The sequence below is a fragment of the Protopterus annectens genome, chromosome 2.part0 (genome assembly GCF_019279795.1).
Source record: "Protopterus annectens isolate FY-2018-M chromosome 2.part0, PAN1.0, whole genome shotgun sequence".
Taxonomy (NCBI): domain Eukaryota; kingdom Metazoa; phylum Chordata; order Ceratodontiformes; family Protopteridae; genus Protopterus; species Protopterus annectens.
The window spans coordinates 721353625-721378313 of record NC_056728.1 but is presented as its reverse complement, the minus strand read 5'-3'; the positions used below and the strand labels follow the sequence as shown (position 1 = coordinate 721378313).

Below are 24689 nucleotides of genomic sequence, written 5' to 3'. Positions count from 1 at the left end.
TTTTTTAACTTATCAGGATGTGGTCAAGAACTATGAAGAATTAATACATAAAAGGGTTAGACTAAATTATTTTAGTCATGAAGATGCTAAAAAGAAGTTTTTAAATAAAAACAGTGAGTTGGCAAAGTGTTTTTTGTGTGCCTAAAATACATAAAAGTAAGGTTATCCTCCAGGTTTTCCCATTGTATCAGCTTGCAATTATGTAACCCATAATTTGGGATGTTTTTGCATCAATTTTTCTTAAAAAAGGTGATACAATTACCTTCATATATCAAAGTCAGTTTTGATTTTTTTGGATAAAGTAAAGAAAATAACATTTCAGAAGAACATGTTTTTAAAGTGATAGATGTAGTCAGCCTATACACTAGCATTAAACACAGTGATGGGATAGAAGCTATAGAATTTTTTTCTGGGGAAAAGCCCCAGTACACAGTATATCATAGAACTGACATTGTTCTGTTTGGAAAATAATATATTTGAATTTGATGGCTCTCTGTATCATCAGACGTGTGGACCACTATGGGGGCAGCTTTTGCCCCCACATATGCTAATTTATTTATGGGTCTCTATGAAAATTTATATGTGTATAGGAATAACTTTTTTAGAAAACATGTTGTTCATTTTTATAGATACATTGATGATTTTTGTTTGCAAAGGGTGGCTATGGAGAAGTGGAAAAGTTTGTTCAAGAACTGCAAGCGAACAGGTTTGAGATCAAGTTTGATGGGTGACAAAAAGGAAAGACAGTAAATTATTTGGATATTACAACAGAAGGGCAATAAGATGGTAAACTTAAAACTAAAATATTTAGAAAAATGGGACAACAAAGCTTTATGCTGCATGGAACTAGTTGTCACCCCCCCCCCATACTATTTCTTCCATTCCTTATGGGGAAATGGTCAGGGTTAAATGTTTATGTAATGACAGGAAGGAATGTGAGAAGGAAGTTCAAAATGCAGTTAATATGTTCATAGAAAGAGGCTATGAGCCAGAGAACGTATGGCTGGGGTATAATAAAGTAATGAATACAAAAGTGAATAAAACACAGAACATAATAATACAGAAAAAGAATGCTGAAGAAAACGAAAGTGAGTTATATTTTGTGTCTAAGTGTACTCATTTTTCTAATATTTTAGAGAAAATAGGTATTATTGGTCTTATATACAGAATGAAAAATCCTGCCTAAAAAATGTGAAACTTTGTTTTTCATATAGGACAGGCAGGAGTCTTAAAGACATGTTAGTACATGGAAAATTTGAGATACCAAAAAAATATAGAAAATAACATAATGAGATATGGAACATTTCCATGTGATAATTGCACAGTATGCAAGTATATAGTGGATAGTTTTGAAAGTATTAATGGAAAGAAGTTTGACAGGAGAGGCAGCTTCACTTGCAAAAGTGAAAATATTATATATAGTTTAAAATGTCCTTGTGGATTATTTTATTTTGGGGGGAGCAAGAGAAGCTTTGCTGTAAGATTAAAAGAGCATATGAGGGACATCAAGAAGCAAAGATTTCAGAGTCCTGTAGCTATGCACTTTAAGGGACACCATAATGGAGACCCTCAGGGGTTACAGGCAACTGTTTTGGAACAAGTGAATACTAGGTTTAGTACTGATGAAAAAAATTAAGGAACACTTAAGAAGGAAGGAAGCAATATTTATTTTAAAATATGATACACTGTTTCCAAGAGGTTTGAATAGGGAATTATCTTGGAAACATTTAATATAAGAAGGTTAAAAAAAGAATATTAAAAGGTAACCTTTTTAATTGGCTTTTTTAGTGAATTCTTAATTGGATGATTATTTAATTGATTAAATGCAAGTATTTAAGTGTATGCTTACTTGCAGAAATATGCACTCTGAAAAGGCTTTTCTGAAATCCGAGGTGCCAGAGAAGTGTTACTTGCTCTTAATGGTATTAGAGTTCGAAGTTTTGCTGTTAAATATTTTTATTTTAATAAATCAGTCTATGTACTAAACTGAGTGAACTCATCTGGCCTGGAACTTGTGGTGTGAGATATGAGCTAGGTAATTCAGCACTCTGGGTGCAAAGGTCACTGAAGCAGGCATCCATTTCCCAAATTTGTCCAATACTCTAGACGAACAGACATGCTGTCTTCTGAGAGCTATTCTCTGGCTGCTATTGCAACAACCATAGCATTAACTGGGGCAACCTGGGGACCACTAAAATTGTGTCTGTTTTTTAGTGGAATTTGCTCTACCACATCAGGTTCCTTGCATGCCAGCTGATAAACTACATCTATTAGTTCATCAGTGGGCAGAACCACCCCGGAGGTAGAACAGCCAGTCCTGAATGCCTCAGTAGCACAGACCCCTCAAGAGAGGGAGCTTCAGAATCAGAGGACCAGCCCCTTCTTTGCTTCATTAACTACAGAATATCTCCAAATTAGATGTCTTCTAGAGGGTATTGTGGGAACCGTTTCCTTCACTGAAATCCATGTCTTCAGTGATTGGATCTGTTGAACAGTACATATGTCTTCTCTTATAAGTCCACTTCCTATGAATCTCCACCAAGTGGGCTCTTGTAGAAAGCCCACAATTGGATGGGGACCTCGTCTGCCGAAAATACCCAAAGCTGAAAGAGGCTGTCTCTATCGATCAGAATGAAGTGGATACAGAAACAGGGTCCATGGAAGATTGGTGTGGACACAAGTGTGGTAGAGACACATCTTTCAGGACCCAGACAGACCCTTCTCAAATGCCTTGCCTCAAGAGTCAAAGACAAAATTGTGGCCAAGGAAGTACCTACCCTAGCCATTGGGGGAAGGGGTGGTGTGCCTTTAACTCTGACCTGACCTGTCTCTGAGGTCAGTAATGGCACCAAACTGTTGTACTGCATGGCATCAAATGAATGGGGATGGCTCTGAAAACTGTCAACCCAAAACCTCATCTTTAGTGCTTTGGTTCCGAGACCCATGCTGATCTGACAAAGTCAGAGACTAGAGAGTGAGGGAAGCTGTCAGATTCAAAAATGCTGTTGGCTCTGATGTAGGTGCTGTATGGGCAGACTCGTGTCTGTGAGCTTTGGATTCGACAGCCAGACCACAACAGGGGAAACCAAAGGAAGGGCAGAATGGGCTGTACCCAGAGCTACCATAGGGGTCAGTGGTGGGATGACCCCCAGTAGAATCTGTGTCAGGAGGAACTTCCACAACATCCTATCGACATCAGCTTCTGAAAGATTCCTAGAGGAACCTGAAGGATGAAACTACCAAAAAAGCCTGAGATGAAAGCTTCTCTTGCAGGAATGGGGAGTGAAGCTCTGGTGAAAAATGTACAGGAGGAGACTGTGAATAAATCCAACAGAAGTCTGGATCCGAATGCCTTGGTATCTTCAATGCCCAGAAGCTCCAACAGCTCCTGTGACCTTTTCATGGACTTTTCTGATGACCTTTTCTATTATTTATCCTTTCCTTTGTCTATCTAGATCCCTGGCCATTTCATTCTCCTTCTCTCTCTCCATTGTAAATAATGACCAAACTCCCCAACTGGGCAGGAAGAAGGCCCTTTACTGTTTTAAGTTATTATGTACCACAATGATTGTCTGCTATAAGAATTGTTAATCTCTAACATATTGTGTATGTTTGCTATAAGTGTGCTCTATTTTTTTTTCTCTTCTTTCATGTACTGCATTGTATTGTGGAGCTTTTTTCCCAGGGCCTCCACTGAAAATGGACCTGTGTCCAATCGGACTTTCCCGGTAAATAAATGTAAAATAAATAAATAAACTTGTCTCAGTGTCCTTCAAGTGGCCTAGCCCCAAAAGAAGCACATGCCTCACAGCTGGAGTCTAATCGAGAGACCCCTACCCAGCAGATGCACAGTGAATGCAGATCTTATAGCAGTAGCTTATGGCCACAGGCCGAGCATTTTTTAACTCCAGTGGCCTTGTCTGTCATAATGGTAGCCTAAATATAAACAGCATAGTAACAACCAACAACTGGAATTGTAGAAGAATGTAGTTGATAAAACAACAAAAGGGTAATAAAAGCAATTAAAGATCGAGACAGATCAATTTTTTAAATAACATTTATTGTTAATGGAAATTGTCAGAGCCTTTGAATCTAAGGTAAGCTGAAAAAGTGCAGTGGTCATATCCAGTCAGATCTGATAACCCAATGTTGGACGAAAAATACAACAGATCAGCTGCTACAAACCATAGCCATTTGCATCTAAAAGTATGTTTTTTATTGCTAAATCAGTGATGATGCCAAAAACAACCCCCCCCCCCCACTGAAGAAACTGAAGAGGGATGATTATCTTGAGGCATATCTAGTGGCATTTCAGCATTATACCCTCCAACAGGAATGGAAAAGAAATGACTGGCAAAGATTCTTTTTCCCAGTTTACTGCTGGGCAAATGAAAGCTTTTATGGATATAGACTATAAGGGCTATGACAAATGAAAAAAAATATTTAAGTCAAAGTTGGTTTTACTTCTGGAATACAAGCTCTGAAGTTTCATATCTGGATGTTTTGCCCTTATAAAATGGTAACGTCTCAGCTGCATGAGTTGAAACATTTAATTAAGTTGTGGTTAGATGCTATCACGTTTTGTTTTAGAATGTTGCAGAATGCAGACCCTGTAAGCAAAGCTCTTGTAAGATTATCCACATCTAGCATATCTACCATAGAAATGATGGCTACTGAAAATATTAAAAAAGCTTTGCCTACTATTTTATGAAAAAGACAGCTTCAAAAGATGCTGAAAAAGTATTATGTTCAGTGCTGAACATTCTAGACCTTTGATAAACTATGTATCAAACTCTGGCAAGAAACAGAAGATATAAACTGTAGATGTTCCCTGTTATAAATGTGAGAAAAAGGGACATATAGCCAGATAATTCCTCCACTGTTAAACTTATAATAACTGATGTCATTGAAAAGCCTACTACGAATGATGTTATACACATGGAATTCTAGTCTGATAAATCAAATGTAATTAAATGCAATGTCTTGATTGATGTCGGGGAACTGCAGGGATTATTACATTTGTTTAGTATGATCACACATAAAAACACAATACATTTGCAAAAAAAAAAAATTCTCTTTAATAACAGAGGTAGAAAGAGTCTGTTTTAACAAAGATAGAAAACGCTATCATATTACTCAAGTAAAAATACATACGTTAACTGGGAAAACATTTCATTCATTTCAAAATCCCAAACGTAATACAAGAAACTAAAACAGGAAAAGATCTTCTCAACTTTTAGACTTGAGGAACTGGAAAGGTGGTACTCCTTACTGGAAACATGGCACTCCTTACTGGAAAGGTGGCGCTCCTTATAGGAAAGGTGGCACTCCTTTAGCTATTCTACCTTATCAATGTGAGGATGGAAAACAGCAAATGAATACCAGCGATAATCCTCCTCCTGACCTGGAAAAGGTAGTGACAACCTCCACATATAGTCATAAGATCAAAACTCATAGCAAGCACTAATAAACCTTAGCACTAGACCACCCTATACTGTAGAGAAGGACAAGACTCTCTATTCGACCTTACCAGACAATCAGTAAAACAGTTCACTGTACCTATCCAGGCATGTCCAAAGGGCAGTTTCAGGTGTACTCTCCAGTCCAACTGGTGAATCTGAGCATTTAGAGGAAATGTTACAATTGCCTCATGTACACAGACAACCCTGTCCTCCTTCCACCAAACACTAATACATGCGAGAGATGCAATTATACAGCCAAACTGGAGGCTAAGCTCTCTCAACCCAAGACTGGACCAGGCAGTCAAGAGGAGAAGGGAATTACTTGCATCACACCACCATTCTTACATAAACCTATGAAACCGGCACCGGCAAAAAACACACATAAATATACAAAAACATACTTGGAGGCTCTAAATAAAAATCTGCAAAAGCAACAGAGATCTCCATAGCAGACATCCAAGCAACCTCCACCCCCCAACACAAACCATGAAACACATGCTTCACAAAACCAGTGTGCCACACAATCACAGCCCTTAAGGCAAAATAACATACCCAATACACTAGTAATAGGTGCCTCTATAGTCAGGCACACTGACGTCCCACTCACTAGGCTGAACAAGAAGAAGGTTACCGTTAGCTGCCTGTCGGGTGCCAGGATCCGCCACATAACACAAGCACTCAGGTCACTCCAGAACAAGTACAAATATGACTCTGTCATTGTCCATGTTGGTGTGAAGGACCTGAGCTGTACCTCCCTGGACTACATGAAAAGAGACATAGAAGAGCTCTCTGATCTCGTAGCTCAGGCCGGTATGATCCTGACCCTGAGTAGCATCCTGTCCTCACCAAGAATGATACCATGGTATAGAGAAAAAATGATCAATTTCAACAACTGGCTAAGCTTCTGGTGTCATTCAAAGGGGATCCAGTGTCTGTCAGCCTGGGATGACATGCTCGACAAGCCATGCTGCTTCGCTAGAGATGGCTTGCACCTGTCACCCTTAGGCTTTCGAATACTGGCCAAGGCTCTTGCACCCCCATAGTGTCTTTTTTAGGCAAGGCTCAAAAGACAAACCCACCGCTGTACATAGCACAAGTAACAAAAACTGAGGGTAATGCTACTCAATGCCAGAAGTCTAAACCTCAAAATGCACGCACTCAAGGCACTCCTCAGTATGGAGAAAATCGATATATGTGCAGTAACAGAAACCTGGTTTAAGGCTCCAGAGAGCACCCCGGCACTACCAGGCTACAACTCATACCATACATTTTGGCCACAAAACCTCGACCGAAATACAAAAGGTGGGGAGTATCCATATTCATCAAGGATACCCACACCTCCAGGCTAGTGGCACAGCACAATGCTTCAGAGATCATCCACGTGCAACTAACAATGGGCAAAACTGCTATTCAAATTATAGCTTGTTACAGATCACCCACCATGTCAAAGGTCCCCCACTCCGCATTCCTGGAAACACTAGGAAACATAAAGGTCCTACCAAACACCCTGATATTGGGTGATTTCAATTACCCAAACATTAACTGGGAGAACTACTCAAGTACAAACTCCCGTGCCCAACATTTCCTAGAATTTATAAACTCAAACGCCCTGGATCAACTGGTCATCACCCCCACAAGAGGTGACAACATATTGGACCTGGTCATCACCAACATGGGCGACCGGTATTCCACACCGGAGGTCAGCCGCACGCTGGTTAGATCTGACCATAAACTAATTACTCTGGATATCCACATTCCGCCACCACCCCCGGTCAAAGAAACCACTGTGAAAAACTTTTCAAAACAAACTTCACGTTACTTAAGACTGAGGTGGGAAGTTTCAAAGCCCCCATGCTAAAGGATAACACTGTCCAAGCTGCAAAATTCTTTACAAATGCACTCTATGGGCACCTACAAGAATGTATGGATTGTGCTATCCCAAACAAAACCATGACTCACTCCTCCAAGAAAAGGAAATCAGTCTGGTGGACCCCTGCCATAAACAAGCTATACAATAGAAGTAGGAAACTAGTACAGAAAAAAGTAAAATCCCAATAAGGGAAGACATCCCTGATCAGTATCAGCAGGACACTACATTCCCTCATAAAATCATCCAAGGCTAGCTTTGAAAGAAAAATTGCCATGGACTCCAAAGATAACCACAAGGCATTCTTTAGCTATGTCAAGAATCTAAGTGGCAATTCTCAGATCTGCTCAGAGTTAGTGCAGAATGGCACAAAATACACTGAACCGACCGATATAGCCAACATCCTGGCAGACAGGTTCAGTGCAAACTTCATCCCCCTCTCACCCCCAAAAGGGCCCATAACTATACCAGAAGAATATAGTGCCCCTGAAATCACAGACACTCTGGTTAAGACAGCCCTCTCCAAAGCCAAAAACACAGCATCAATGGGACTGGGCGGTGTCCCAGGCTGCATCCTACATGAGCTCAAAGACGAACTAACCCCTCACCTAAACACACTGTTTAAACTCAGCCTCTCCACAGGCTACATGCCTACAGAGTGATGCACAGCAACGGTTATTCTGCTCCACAAAGGTGGAGCCACAACGGACCCCTAGAACTATTGCCCTGTAAGCCTGACTAGCTTGGTCTGCAAAGCTATGGAGTGCATCATCATGGATCTCATTAACAGAGACAATGGAAACCACCAAACACTGGACCCTACCCAGTTTGGCTTTGTTAAGGGCAGATCATGCCTCCTAAACCTGGTGGACTTCTTTGAGACAGTTACCAAGGCTATAGACAAGGGAAAGGTGGTCCACACAGCCTACCTAGGCCTCACAAAGGCCTTCAACACCATTTCCCACTCAGATATTATAGACAAGCTCACTAGCCTGAACATAAACCCCTACATCACGAGATGGGTTGCCAACTGGCTCATGGACAGAACCCACATGGTAAGAGTTGCGGGAGCTAGGTCTGACTCTAAACCGGTTACAAGTGGCATTCCCCAGGGTTCAGTCCTAGGACCCCTCCTGTTTGGCATATACTTCTCAGAGGTACAGGCAAGCACAGGAGGATTATGGCTGACCAAGTTCACAGACAACTGCAAACTAGGGGCTATAATTGACTCTCCAGCTGACACAGACATCCTCCAAAAGGGTCTCACTGAGACAGATACCTGCTGTCAAAACCATAGCCTCAAGCTAAATGCCAAAAAGTGCATAGTCATCCCCTTTGGAAAAAACAAAGTACCCACAAACTACCACATAGGTGGTAGCCCCCTAAATACAAAGACATAATAAGGGATCTGGGGACCCAAGTAGATAGTAATCTCTCCTTTGATAATCACATTGCCAAAGTGGTTAGAAAATCCGTCTATGTGGCCCACCTAATCACAAAAGGGTTTGCATCCAGATGAAAAGAGGTCATTGGGCCCCTCTATGCATCACTCATCAGACCCATCATAGAGTACAATGCCCCATTTGGGATGTACCTTACAAGACACCTGCAACAACTGGAAAGACCACAGAAGTACCTCACCAAGAGGATAACTGGCCTCAAGCAGATGCCCTATGCAGCTCGACTGAAGAAACTTCAGCTGTACTCAGTTGCATACCGCCTACTCAGAGGTGATCTCTGCCTGACATACAAGGTCATGTCCAACCCAGAATTGATGGACATGCTTCACCTAAAGAAAACTATATCCCCTCGAGCCACACGCTCCAGGGATCTAAACCTCACCACAACAATAAATAGGATGTGCTGGAGGGATAGAGTCCTGTCCCAGAGACTTCCCATGCTATGGAACAAGATTCCAATTTACATTAGGCTCCTCACTAACCCTCTTCAAGAGAAACATTGACGAGTGGATGGGAAACAGAAAGTTTACCCCAGGGATCACTTCAATAGCTCTGCTGGACAGAGGCACAGGGAACTAATCTAAGGGGGCAGCGAAAGCCAACACATTCTAGCTAGGCTTATAAATGCCTTTGGGCAGATAGCCTAGTACCTACCTATGAACGTCCACAAGGAAACAACAGTTTGTTTAAGCATACAGTAGAAAGAAGAACCTGCGCATTTCCAAAAGCATTTAAAGTGCTATAACAATGTACAGTTATCATACTGCAAAGAGATGTTATGTTACAGAAGAAGGAATTTGCAGCTGAGAGTGTTGAGCCTTGTCAGAGAGTTACTGAACCTAGAATACTGAAGGAGACAGGAAGTGAAGCAAAATTAGAAAAGGAAGACAATTTTTCTTTTGGAAGAGCAGCCTATTGGGACTTTGCCAATTGAAAGGAAAGACATTTCAGGTTGTAATATCTTGCCTAAAATGTATTGCAAAGCAAGCGATAAAGCCAGCTACAGTAAATGAAGAGAACGAGTCCCTCACTGAAAGGATGCATTCTAATGAAATGAAGATAGGATATCTGGAAAATGTGTACCCTGAGAAGAATTCTAAAGTTTCTGTCAAGATAAAACATAAATCCACCAAACTGTAGAATACTAAGCAGCAGGAGAGTGTTGAAAAAGTGAAGAAGGAATACTTTATTAGGGTAGAGGAAGAAACAGAACCTGAACAGAGATTTAGATCCATTTCTATTAGAGAAAAACAACAACACTCAAGAAAATGAAGACTCTAGGCAACATGTACGTACATATAAATAAGGGAAAAAAAGTACAATTTTAAGACAACATTTGCTCCATGGTACCACTTTAGATGAACACCAACCTAGAGAATGAAAAGAAAGTGTGAGGCTATTGCCCACTAACACTGAGACACAGTGAAAGTAACATAAGAGGAAAGAAAGGGATGAGAGAAACAAAATAACAAAGCAGAGACCTAATGATATTTCTAATGATTCAAGGTGCATGAACCCTAGACAGAAGAAAGAGGGATCTAGGCCTCAGGTTTATAAAGAACAAGAAAAATCTAAATAAGGTGTGGATATTATCCACACCTAAAGAGTATAGGTATGAGCTGCCTTTCTTAGAAGACTGTAGTGCATGTATGGGCAAGGCAGGAGACAGTGCCTTCCCCTTCATGACACGCTAACGTTGAGAAAACCTCAGGGTTAGCCAGCCTTCAGGTAAGTTGTCTAAACTTTAAAAAGACACTGGAAATATGGCACTTTCAGCACAGCAGAGCAAAACATAGCTAAAGTTGTAGGAGCAGAAGGTAAACATCTTTCTTCCTATTTGTGCTTTGAATTATAAAACAATTTATTATGCAGCATAAGTACACAGACAGGAACTTGTATATATAAATTAGAACCTTCGTGATAAAGTTAGCTCATAGTCCTTTACCAGTGAAGCACCTAGGAATGGACAAGCTGAAACCAGAGCCTCTAGCCAAGTTTTACTGGCCTAAATAATGAAAGAAATTGAGAACATTTGCATTGCATGATTGAATGCCAGAAGACAGCCCCTCACCCACACTTCAAAGGCCAAAGATGCCATGCCTGTTATTAAAGTCCTATTCAAATGAGCAGCCATGAATGTTGTTGGCAACTTCATTAAATCCAGCAACAGTTTTCAATACAATTTGGCTATTTTCGAGTATCTTGCGATTATTCCCCTGTGCAAGGCTAATGCTAAATCTACAGCTAAGGAGCTAGTGTTATTATTTTCCAGAGAAAATATACATAAGGAAATACTAACTGACTGGGGAACTCCCATTTATGTCAAAAATAATGTACCAGCTGTGCTAACACTTTCTGATCAAGGAGTTGACAAACTTAATGTTCCACCCCCAACAGATGAGGCAGTGGAATATTTTAAACAAACATTAAAATTACAATTAAAACCAGACCTTCTGTTTGTCATTAGAGAAGTACAACAAACTTTGTTAGGGTTTAGTCTATTGTTATATGGCAGAGATCACTGTGGACTGTTAGGTATTTGTAGAGAAACATGGGAAGAAGAAAAAACACATTTAAATGTGAAATGGACCCCTACAAATTTTCAAGATATACTGGAAGTAGTAATACCCGTTGCAAGAGAACACATAGAAAGAGCACAACCTATAGAACAAAGAGTGTACAATAGAAAAGTAAGAATCACTGATTCAAAGTTGGAGCCCAAGTTTAGCTATCATCCCCTCTAAAGAAACATAATTTCAGTAAGTGGTAGGGACTGTTTAACTAATTGAAAGACTAAATTACATAGACTGTAGAGTAAAACAGACTGCTAAGAAAAAAACAGAGCAGATATACCATAACAGTGCATTGAAACCATGGAAAGCAACACATTCTTCTGTAGTTAGCTTAAGAGCATAAACAAATAGGCCTCATCAAGAATGAAAACCTCACATGCATGCCTGCAGCTCAGGCAGAAGATGCACACCTTTAACCATAGCACATAACTAAGCTATTGTTAACAAATAAAGACATTTTCAGAGCTATTAAGCAAAATAGATCTGATCCAGCACCATATAAAACTGTTGTAAGGGAAAAGGTTAATGTAAAACCTTACAAAATATTGTAATGACAGTAGCAGAGAAGTCAAACAACAAATGGAACAGCCCCATAGTATTACTGCCGAGGCCAGATGGAATAATCAGGTTCGGTTACAATTTCAGGAATGTGAACAGCATCTCAAAATTTGACAGCTACTCGAATGCTTAGGGTTAACAAACTTATGGAAAAGCTGGGAAACGGAAGATTTCTGACCACATTAGAGTTAGCAAAGACATCCTTGGAAGATCTTTCTAAAGGTTGAAGCTGAAGAAAGAACAGTGTTTTTGACACCGGAAGCTTATTCAATATACCGATCTTCCTTTAGGCTGCATGCTGCCCTGTAACCTATCACAGACTTATGGATAGAATCTTAAGACCACTTGTCAAGCATGGTGTTGCTTACTTAGATGATGTAATAATACACTCAGAAGATTTGGACTGTCATTTAACTAACATCCTGGATATGCTAGACTCTTTAAAATAGGCTTGGATAATGGTAAATACATTTGAGAGCAATTTAAGTTTGACAAAACTGAAATATTTGTGATCTGTTATTGGAAGGGGGAATTGTTAATATTTAAAAAAGGGAAAATTGAGGTTTTCAAAAGCTGGCCCATTCCTTGTAGTAAGAACAGAGTAAGGAGAAGAACCTCTGTCTGAGACCACATGTATGCACTGGATAGAATTCTTGTCACTTGCTGAAACAGAAAGGAATTAGCTGAAATTTACATGAGAATGACATATTCCTTATTGTTCTAGGGCCTCTTGGACTTAAACATAAAAGGTACTGTGAAACAGACAAGTAGTACACTGCAGACCATTCAGTATCATTTTAAAAAGTTTAGGGCAAAAAATACTTCGGTTAACTGCATTGACAAACAATAAAAAACTGTACGTATCTTATTACACACTGGACTTCAAAGTGTTTAAGAGACCATTACATGTAATACATGTAAGTATGTATACCAATTTACCCTTACCCCCTTCCTCTCTATACTATCTGTATCTATCAATCTATCAATCTGTATATATATATATATATATATATATATATATATATATATATATATATATATATATATATCTCGAGACTATAAAGTGGAAGTTTTGAAACAGCAAAAGTGCATAATTGCGAATTTGAATATCTCATATTTGCAGTTATGGCTTTATGCTACGTAATGTCCAGAGTTGTATGTGGATGGTGTGCGGTGCCATGTGTGGATTTAGGTGTAATATCAGGTAAGTGAGTGTTTTGTAAGGGTTTTGGGTGGGAGTTTGAGTGTATGTGAGTGTGCTGATATGTGTGTGTGTGTGTGAGGGACTGTAGAATGTATGTGTGAGTTTGTTTTTGTTTGAGTTTGTGCAATCTCGGAGTTAGTATATATAATTGGGGGTGTGGGGGGCTTGCCCCCCACATGGGGGGTGCAGAAGGGCTTGCCCCCTGCTTATTTGTGATGTATGTTTGTGGATGTGTATTGTTTTGTTTGTTTATTTTGTGGTGTGGGTGTTGTGGTATATGTGTGGTCTGGTGTGTGCTGTGTATTCAGTGTTTTACATTTTGCGGTTTTGGGCTTCACAGTTTTGGGCTTTCGGTGTTGTGTGGATTCGATTTCATGGTCTAGAGAAAATGAAATTCGAGATTTCAGTCTTTTGAGATTATGAAGTGAATCTATATACATATATATATATATATATATATATATATATATATATATATATATATATATATGTATGTATATATATATATATATATATATATATATATATATATATATATATGTATGTATATATATATATATATATATATATATATATATATATAAAATGTATACGCCTGTGTGTGTGTGTGTATATATATATATATATATATATATATATATATATATATATATATATATATACATAAATATGCAAATATGCACCAACATATAACTAAAGTGAGATACAATATGACAGCATAGTAAAGATGCACTCAGTGGGGAAGCTCAACATTATTAAAGATGATGAAAAAAACTGCATGCACAAATTTTAAAGTGCAAATGTGCACAAACACAGCCACACACAAATGCAGAAAGCATATGATACATTTTATGGAATGCAGAAAGCACTATGTGTACAACGGAAGAACAGTTGTGGAAGCAAACTTAGTACAGCATGTTTAAATGATCATTGATGCAGTAGTCTAAGCTAAATGGGTTATATCCTGCATAGCGTATAACAGCTTCCAAAGATTCAGGGCATGTACCCAATCCATCAGTTTTCTCAAGGTGAGCTGACTAAAGGACAGGTTTGGGTACCAATCCCTTCATAGCATTCTTCCTAACTGAGAGAGGAATGCAGAGCCCTGGGAAGACAATGTTCCGCACAACAAAAATGAAATGTCTGTACTCTGACATAAAAAAAAAAACACACTTTATAAAATATGCAGTATGGCAGGACAGAGCAGCTACTCCAGCTGTGATCATTTGAACATCTACTGTTATAGTAAGTTTACTTGCACAACTGTATTATGTTCTTCACGTTGATGAATGTTGCAGTATCCTAAGTTATATGCATAGAATACCATAAATTGGAACAACTGGGAGATAGAAAGGGAATGGTCCAGAATCCCATGGAGAATGGTCCTAGCAAAGCTTGAACTAGACCTGAAGAAGGAATCTACTTTGTAGTGCTTTGTAAAAGTATGTACAGATGACCAAGTTCCTGCTTCTAGAATATGTCTAGTGCCCAACCCTTTCCAAAAAAGCCATACATGAAGCCACAGTTGAAGTAGAGTGTGCCTTGACCCAGCCTGGAAAAGTTTTGTTGTGGGTGGAATAACAAAAGGTAATACCCTGAGATGACAACTTGGAAATAGTCTCTTTTGCCACAGGTTGCCCCTTCTTACCTTCACAAGAAATGAACAACTGATCAGAAGTTCTGAAATATTTTGTGCTATCAAGATTGCACCTGAGCTGTCTTTGGACATCCAAGAAATGAAATCTCATTTAATTTTCGTGTTAAAAAGAATAATTAATTCCCAAAGAAACCCTGTCTCTGTTGAGAGTGAGATAAGGTTGCCCCACAATAAGAGCTGGCAACTCAGACACTCTTCTTAAAGAGGTTAGAGCAACCAGTAAAACTGTTTTACATGTTAAGAACCTCAAGTTAGCCAGAAGAGCTGGTTCAAACAGACCAACAGTTAGTTTTTCTAAAACAAAACTAAGATCTCAAAGAGGCACCACTGGTTTTATTAGAGGTTCCTTATGCACTACCCCTGTCAAAAACATTTTGACATGAGAATGCCTTGAAAGAAGGGGATCTATGGGCAGACATGTTGAAATGGCTAACAAATTAACCTTGACAGAGGAGTAAGACAGGCCATAAGACAGTAACTCACACAAATATTGTAAAACCAGAGAAACAATAGCCCTGAATGGGTTTTGGTTATATAGCTGGCATCAACTATGAAACCTTTTCCATTTGCTAATATATGATTTTCTAGTAGCAGGATCTTTTGCCTCTGTTAGTACCTACTGCACATCCACAGTAAAAAGATGTCTAATGGGAATTAGGACTCTTATCATTCATGCAGTCAATTGAAGCTGTTTGAGGGTGGGATATATCAAACACTCCCTGTTCTTATTTGAGTAGATCCAGTTTGCAAGAAAGATTGTGGCAACTGCCCCTGGGCATTTCCAAAGGAAGGGACAACCACTGTTGCCTGGGCTAAAAGGGAATCACCACAATGATCTTGGGAATTCCTTTTGAATCTTCAGAAGTACTTTGGATATTAATGGCAAGGGTTGAAAAGCATACAGAAACAGTCATGTCCAAGGAAAAGAAAATACATCTGTCTTCTAGGCCTTCTTGCATGGACTCCTGGAGCAGAATCTTGCCAAGTGATTGTTCAGAGAGAAGGCAGATATGTCTAGCTGAAGAACTCTCCCACAGATGGATTACATCTTGGAAGACCCCGTGATCTAGTTTCCATTCATGAGGGCCTACCTTTGTCAGTTTTGCTCTGACAGAATATAGGATCCCTGAAGTGATATTGTGCTGTGAAGCTATATCCCAAGCTGACATAGCTGCAAAAAGGGTATGACCTGTTTCCCCCTTGCTTGCTTGTTGATGTACCATATGGCTGTGGTATTGTGTGTAACAATTTTAGAGGTCCAAGGGACCAATGATGATTGATGGAGTTCAGTGCCTTGATCAGGGAAAGCATTGCTTTTATATTTATGTGCTTGCTTCTGTCCTTGGTGTCCTACACCCCCTGAATTTTTTTATCGCTCCTGAAACTGTTCCTTGAGCAAAGCTGATTCATCTGTGGTGAGTAACTGTTTTGGAGCAAGGAGGGAAAAGGGATACCTGGATTTAGGGAATTTTGCGGTCTCCACCAAGTGATTTCTCTTCTGACAAGCCCCAGCAATGGGATTTGAAAAGTCAAAGGATATTGATTATATGACAAACGAATGCCTCGTCTGATTTACAAACCATACTAACTCCATAGAGCACAATCGCACAAGACCCTTTGTATGATCATCATCCATAGTGCCCCAGCCACTCATTGCTAATTAACCCACCTCCCTCTATCAAACACCATTTGCAAAATTGTTGTACATGTTAGATACCACTGCAGAAACTGCAGAACTCTGATGGCATGCAATGAACTGCAATAACTGTTGAGGCTACTGTAATCAGAAACAAAGCAAGGCAATTCTGCAAGAATAATAAAACTTTAATGTACAACAAAGCTTTTGGATAGAAAATCCTTCATCAGTATGAATACAAAATCAGTTGAAGCAACATCGCATTAAATATATTCAAATAACATCACAAGACACAGCCCATCCAGTAACATCACAAACCAATTAATCAATTAACATTTAAATACATATGCATCTTAAAAACTAATAAAATTTAATAAAATTTAAAAAAAAAAATAGAAAAAATGTATACTTTTTTATTTTATTTTAAGCACAATTGCTTAAACTTGAGTATCAGCTTAATATTGACTGGAGCATTAATACCAGGGAAACTATCCACTTGAAGTCTAATAATCCATTCATATTTGCATATCAAACCTGATGTTTAAATCACCACTTCTAAAATTTTTATACAATAAATTTATAACCCTGAATATAAAATCATGATCTAATCCTTTCTCCATTTTATGCTCTGCTAGTGCATTTGCATTTCAGAATGGTGTTCCATAATACAATCCTTTAATTTTCTTGAACACTTCCATGCATGGAAACTATCACATTTCCTGCAGGTTGCCAAATATACAACATTAGTAGTACTACAAGTAGCCATGCACATAAAACTAAACTTGTTCATTGTCCTTGGATGAATAAATACATTATCAGAGAATATTACAACAACAATTATGACACAGAAATGTTCCAAATTTTGAAAGAGTGCAAGTCCTATCAAGGAAATTCATATCCTTATAACATAAGCAATCCTTTAAGCTTAAACAATTCTTGTAGGCAAAATTAGGTCTTTCACTTATAAGCTCTCTTAACTCTGGCATAGCTCTTAAAATATCCCCGTTATTTGTTATCACCCTCTTGACCATTTCTGTTCGCCTGTTATAAGTTTTTAAATAGCATATATTTCCATCTTGTTTCATCCTATTCTCATTTATTCTATTCATATCAAACTCTTCAACAGTGCCTTTTTTTTAAAATAGGGATGGGCATTGCCATCTCTCTCCTTAAGAACTTCATCCATGATATTATCTAATGTAAGTTGGTTATATCCCCATCTCTCTAAATTCACGACATATCATTCATTTGTTCAATACACTTACTTCTGTCAGTATTTAACCTACTTGCACATAGGAATTGACTTTTAACTACACCACTGAAGGTACGCTTAGCATGCATACTATTTCAATGAAGTAACCTGTTTGCCTGTACTTCCTTTTTATATATGGTTGTGCTTAAACCAATGCCATTATATTCTATCTTTACATCCAAAAAAGCAATTTCCTTACTAGAAGATTTAATTTAAACCCCAAGAAATCCATGTTGTTGTTTAAAAAATCCACAAAGGAAATTCATTTGTATGTTCACTTTCCCAGATAAGTGTGAGTTCCAGTTTAAATTTAAATAAACTGCATATGTAAAACACTAAAACTTATAAATAAACATTATGACATGGTAGATTGTTACTGTTGCTTTAAGCTAATGAAGTAGTTGCTGTTAATTAATGAACTCACTGGCTTGAAAATGGTATATAAATATCAGTGGTGAATGTGTTTTTATCTATTCTGATGAAGTCTATGGTGCAGTAGACGAAAGTGTTAAATTTTATGAAGTTTTGGATGTGAATAAAAGACTGTTCGTTTTTTCAGCATACATTGAGTGGACTGCTGTGGCTTTTGAAGTGCTTGGGAATCCTGTGCCTGGTGTTTCCCCTATTACTTTTTATTAACTGTATAAATGAACTTAATGCAAAGCTTTTCTGTGATGATGGAAAAGAAATATAAATATGGACAATATTAATGCCTGAGGTATAAATAAAAAATGTTCAGACTATAACAGATTGTACCCAATATGTGATGCAATCTATGCATAGTACAGACAACCACTTGTATGGTTCAAATTCCTTTGTACAGCAGTTTGGAATGAAAATTCCAATCACAGCCTTGTGCGTGCTATAACAGCTATACATTTCCTTCTGTTTAGAATATCACTACTGAGGTCATTTCTTCATTCTAGCAAATGATGGGCTTCATTTCTTAGAACTCCATTGTTTGAAACAACCAACTTCAGAATCACATACACCTCAAACATGCTGCATTTAAAACATTTTGACTTTCTGCTTTTTACAATCAGCAGGGATTCTTTTGATGTTCTATTCAGTAAGAACTAAACTGCCAGTATTGTTATTCTGTTAAGGCTGCTCTACATCTTAAAAACTGGTTTTGGACATTCAGAAACACATTGCACAGCCTGGTAAGAATATGAAATAAGATAGCAGTCAAGTAATAATATACAATAGAAATAAAACAATTGAAAGTTTAATCTCTTAGATTTTGAGGGCTTTGCTATGCACTCTGAATTATGTTAAAACATAAAATTTACCTGTTCAGGGGTTAGAACATAGTCCCACATGTTAAGTTGGCTAAGAGACCCTACGAATGACTCTGCAGGGTTGAATCCTTCTCCTCTCATGTCCTGCTCCTGACCGAGAACTAATGCACCACCACCTGTACAGAAAGAAGTACTAAGTCTTTGTCATTGGAATATGCATACAAGGGTTTACAGTACAACCCCCACACTAAAGCATATCGAAAATGTAATTTAGCATTTTGTTCACTTATGCTTTTTTCATCCTCCTATAAAGGCTTCATTGAAATCACATTTTGTTAATAAACAGGCTTACAATGTTCATAAAGTATGAACTACATTCCTTTAGACATGCATCTTCTGCAGATGCTGAAAATGGGTAAAAAGGCACTTGAAAAGTTGGTGCATGCAGCCAAAAATCTGGGCTTCTAATCAGCATTGCATTTGAATACCAAATAGCACATAACTCTTTCCTGCTCCCAGTAGGAATGTGGAATATTACTAAGAAACGTGTTTAAAAACAGAGTGAGACAAAAATCGTGGAAAATATAAAAACAATATCAAATAGACAGTGTAAAATCAGCAGACTTTAATGAACAACATTGAAAATTATACTACTCAATGTTATTTACTTTTGCTTCTGGAAAAAGGAAGATGCAAGATGTTTGCCCTCTTTGATTAAATTACTGGTGCCACCAGTAATGTAATCCTTTAGTATGGTTATGTGTGTACTGGATAGCTTAAAATTCAAATGTGGTTATGGAGATTCAGAAAGTTTTGTGAAGGGGTAAATCAAGCTTGAAAACTGGCACATACTGTACCTCCAAAAAGAGGTACAGCATGTATAAGGATCAAACAGGCCTAAAGACATGTACATTCCTCCAAAATAGGGATAGTTGAGAGGTCTAATGAAGAGACGTTCTTATATTTTGATATTCTTGCATAACACCTTGATTTGTATTTTAAGTGTCTTTGTTGTTAATTTCTGCACTCAAAACAGCTGAAAACATGGAATTCACCATTGATTCTAAGATATTTTGTGTCAGTTCAGACAAGTTTGTGATGATGGCACCACAAAATCTTAACTTGCACTGCAGAAAAGTGAAGCTGCAGCATCTGCAAGGCATTTTATTAAAATCTGCATAAGGTGTTTGAAACAGAAGACATCTAGCAAACAGATGGAAGCTTTTCTGTTTTACTGACCCAAGAATTTAAAAAAATCTCACATAATACCAACATATTTTTCTTATGTTTCTCTTTTCAAAGTGGAGAACTCTTTCTTACAAAATCTGCCTTACAGAATGTAGAAAAAAGGTAATAACTTAGGGAGGCAGTATTTTGGAATCAAGAAAACAGAAGCAATGTTAATTTGAGTTCCATATTTTATATGCACTTAGCTTGCTTTCAAAGACTGATGAATATTCCAGTTGCTGTTTGCATTCCTGATGCAAAATATTAACTTTGATGGGTTTTAATGTATATTTACTTTTAAATATTAGCTAAACAAAAATGACACAACCTAGGGATGTTGTATATGGTTATAGTGCATAAAACAAACTTATTCTTGGTCTATGTTACAGCAGAAACCGCAGATGTTTAACAGGCTGTTCTAGGCTCTGGAATGTATGTTTTCTTACCTTTTCCTCTTTTTATTAAATCTGATTGCAAACTGTTTTAGCCTGTTCTGTTTCTCATTTTTCACCATCTTTATTAAATTATCACTTAAAACATAGGCAAATATACATTAATAGAAATGGAAACATACCATATTGACATTTTTCTATTTACATATATTATATACCACATATGTTTTCTTATAATTATCATCAGTCCAGCATTGCATAAATTGCTCAATTCCTGCCTTTCATTACACCTCACTCCTCCTCCTCCTGAACATTATTATGCATGTATTTTCCCACATTTTCCATTTATTTCTATGCAATTTGCTCCTTTCGTTTTCTAAAGACCTCTCTTCCAGTTCTTTTAGCACTTTTAAAATATACAATACTTCAAATACAGTTGGCTTAGACTGTGATTTCTATTTTCTAGCAATTGTTTTTTGGCAGCCAACAGAATTAAACTTAACAAGGTCTTATTATGTCTAGACAATTCTGATCCTGTTTCCCAAGTCAAACAAATTACTTCCTTACTTGCAACCATTTGCTCACCCATTACTTCTAAAAGACTAAATTCTAGGGAATTTTTAAACTCTGATAGCTCATTACAGTCCCAAAGCATATGTTCCCAGTTACTTGTTTCTTCCCCATAGCAAGTCCAACATTTGCTTTCTACCTGGGGAAAATATTTGAAGCCCGCTTGGGGTAAAAAATACTTATGCAAACACTTCCAAGAAAAAATGTTAAACCTCCTAGACTTTTATTATTATTATTTTACATTTGTTGACCGGGCTAGTCCAGCTGGATACATATCCATTTTCAGCAGAGGCCCGGGGAGAAAAGCTCCTCGAGAGTACAAAACAATGTTTGACGTTAATCAAATAAAAACAGTAAATAAATTCAAAGTTTAACAAATAGAAGTACTATATACAATTAAGCTATTTTATGCAAAAAAGAACATGTTGAAGTAACTTTGTTGCATACTTGGGAGCCATACATACGTCTTCCCATTGCTTTTCCAGTCTCTCTTTCCATTGCTTTTCCAGTCTCTCTTCCCACTCTTTTCTAACCTGCTCTGATTGATTCACATAATTATTGCACAATATTTGATATACCCTACTAATTACGACTTTTCTAACAGCCACTTCTGCTCTAGATTCAACTAAAAACTCTAACAGAGCAGGGTATAATTCCTCTGTCCCTTTCTATTTGCTAATATTCTGATATCAATCCCTGGTAGGGAAGGCAGTCTTTAGTCGACAGTCCAAATGTCTTCTTGGACACATTTTACTCTATTACTTTTCCATCTATAATTATTTACTGCCAATACCTTGGGTGATTTGCCAGTCTTCACCAATAAATTCCAGCCACATTTTATCTAATATTTGTACCCCTACTTGCAGTCATCAATGTTGACAAAGTCCCTTTATCCATTCTCATGCTGGCTTAGTTCTTAGAATACTTTCTGCTACTTTATAAATATAATATTCTGTATAGTTATTATTCTAAAGATATGCATCCAAAATCCCATGGTTTCCCTCCTTATTTCTTTAACTTCCCCCCACTTCATCATTATCCTTTTCCAATTTGAATTATAACCTTCTTATTGTGTTATATATGTGAGCCTTAACTGTGTAGCTTTAAAATATCCATTCAAATCATGTAATCCTAAACCACCTTGTTCTATTGGAAGGATCAACTTATCCCAATTAACTATTGTCATCTTCCATTTCCAGGTAAATTAATTCACATCATTTATTGTCCACAACTTCCCTGGTTGATAAAAATATGCCTGATCTGTATATAAAATAAAGGGAATAAAATATTATTTCCACATGTATTTTACTATCCATATCCATAAACATGAGAGTCCAACTTTTCACTTTTTGCATTATCTTTTGTTTAGTGTCTTCCCATATATCCTTAGCTGCCATAACCAAAGTCTTTTTAATCCACATACCTAAATACTTCATCTTATTGTGTCCCCATAAATATGGGAATTGCTGAACAAATTTGTGCCTATAGTGTCTGTTTTATCTTCATTAATTTTATATCCTGAAAAGACTTGAAACTAACTATATTTCACAGCACTGAGATGTCCTTTTCTGGATTTATCAGGTAAAAAATACCATAATCTGCAAATAATGACAGATTTCTTGATTTCCATCCCAATTATTTCCTTTGATTTGTGAGTCCCTTATTATTTGCTCTAAATATAAAGAAAATAACAAAGGAGAAAGGACACCCCTGCCTGGTTCCTCTGTTCAAGCATATCTTTTCAGAGAGGAAACTTCCACCTTTAATTCTTGCCTCCAACCCTTCAAATATCCTTCCAAATAACCTTACTATTGTATCAGAGAATGCAAATACTTCCATTACCAATTTCTTAAAGTCCAGCTTACTTTGTCAAATAATTTCTCTACATTAAGCCCCACCAACCACAGCAGTATTTTCTTACATTCTGCTTCCATCTGAATCAGCAATGATTTATTAATGTGGTCAAATGTTTGTGTCCACTCCACAAAACCATACTAATCCATATCTATTAACTTTGGCAGCACATTTGCCATTCTCTTAGCTAGTATAGACATAATTTATAATTGTGGTTTAAAATTGAAATGGGTCAATATTAAACTGGCACTGATAGGATCACCACCTTTAGGTATTATACCCAGCACAGCTTTCTTCCAAGATGTTAATTCTTCCCCTCCTTTTAAAATACTGTTAAACAAAATCACCCAGATCATTATCACTTTCTTCCTTCTAGGTCTATATCACCAAATCAAAAGCACTGAAAAGTGATTGGCTTTAACATCGAAAATGCTATCCATCAAAGTCTCTCTTGTTTGAGGGGGGGGGGATGTGCCCCCTGCTACTTATATATACCAACTCCAACATCACACTACAATGAAGAAAGGCCAAATTTTCCCATCTTCACTGTACCTTGCTCTCACAATAAACACCTCGATGAATGGCATTTTTGATGTTAAAGCCGTTCGCTTTCCAGTCTTTTTGATTTGGCGATATAGACCCCTTCCTACCCTACAGTTTTTACACTGATCCATATCTATCAATTTTGACAACATAATTGCCATTCTTTTAGCTAATATAGACATAAACACTTTGTAATCATAGTTTAAAATTGAAATGGGTCTATATGATGCTGGGTCTGCTGAGTTTTTACTGTATTTAGGTATTAGAACCATAACAGATTTCTCCTAAGATTTCGTTGCTTCCCCTCCTTTTAAAATATGGTTAAATAAAACCTTCCAGATCACTTTTTCCCTTACTATACTCCTGAATACTTTATTGCAGATTGATTATACATCACCATTTTAATCTCATCTCCTCCTGTCTTAACTGTTAATTGTTTGAGCTTTGTCTACCTCTAACCTTGACCTCCTTAAGCCTTTCATAAATATTTCCCTATATGCTCTTTCTTGATTTCCTCATTTTTCTGCTTTATACACATTTTCTTAAAATGTCCAAAACATCTTTATTACCTCTACAGACTCTATGGTTATTTTTCTTGTTATATTCTCCCTAAGTCTGTTAACAACCATTTCTCCTTTCTGTTGCCTAAGTCATTATTCTAAAAGTTTTTTATGCTCTGCCATTATTGTCAAAAAAAAAAAAAAAAAAACAGTTGCTTCTTAACAGCTGTCTTTCTAAACTCATGCATATTATCCAGATACTCTCTTATTTTCTCTTTAGCATTCTGCAGATGCACATCTTCTTGTTCTGTGAAATTCCCCTTAGTCTGCAATACTTTATCCTTTGTCAGCCTCTCTAAATAATTCCTATTACTTCTTAACCATATCTCTTTTTCTCTTATTTCTACCCTATTTTTAAACTCCATTTTCATTTTATCACACTCACTAGCTATAACTGTCAAAGAAATTTATGTCTTCCCTAATAACTCTAGAATATTTTCCACTACGTTTCTTAAATTTCTCTCTTTTTAACAGGTACGTCACAAGTGTCTCATTTTTATTTCATTACGGTGGCATTTCTATCTTAGCTTTTATTAATGCATGATCTGAAACATTTATTGGATATGTGTCAAAGCTTTCAATTAAATGCATATGTTGCTGTGAAATATAATTTCTATCTAGTCTAACTCAGTT

At 37.4% G+C, this 24689-nt stretch overlaps 1 protein-coding gene across 3 annotated transcripts in view; it reads right to left on the bottom strand.

Annotated features, from left to right (window-relative positions):
• The window catches only part of SVEP1 (sushi, von Willebrand factor type A, EGF and pentraxin domain containing 1), a 2252988-nt gene that overhangs the window by 897971 nt on the left and 1330328 nt on the right, over positions 1–24689 (bottom strand). For all 3 annotated transcript variants that reach the window (XM_044061036.1, XM_044061037.1, XM_044061038.1), the window contains exon 28: positions 18962–19086. In XM_044061036.1, the coding sequence (XP_043916971.1) occupies positions 18962–19086 (125 nt within the window). The remainder of the gene's footprint in view (positions 1–18961; positions 19087–24689) is intronic.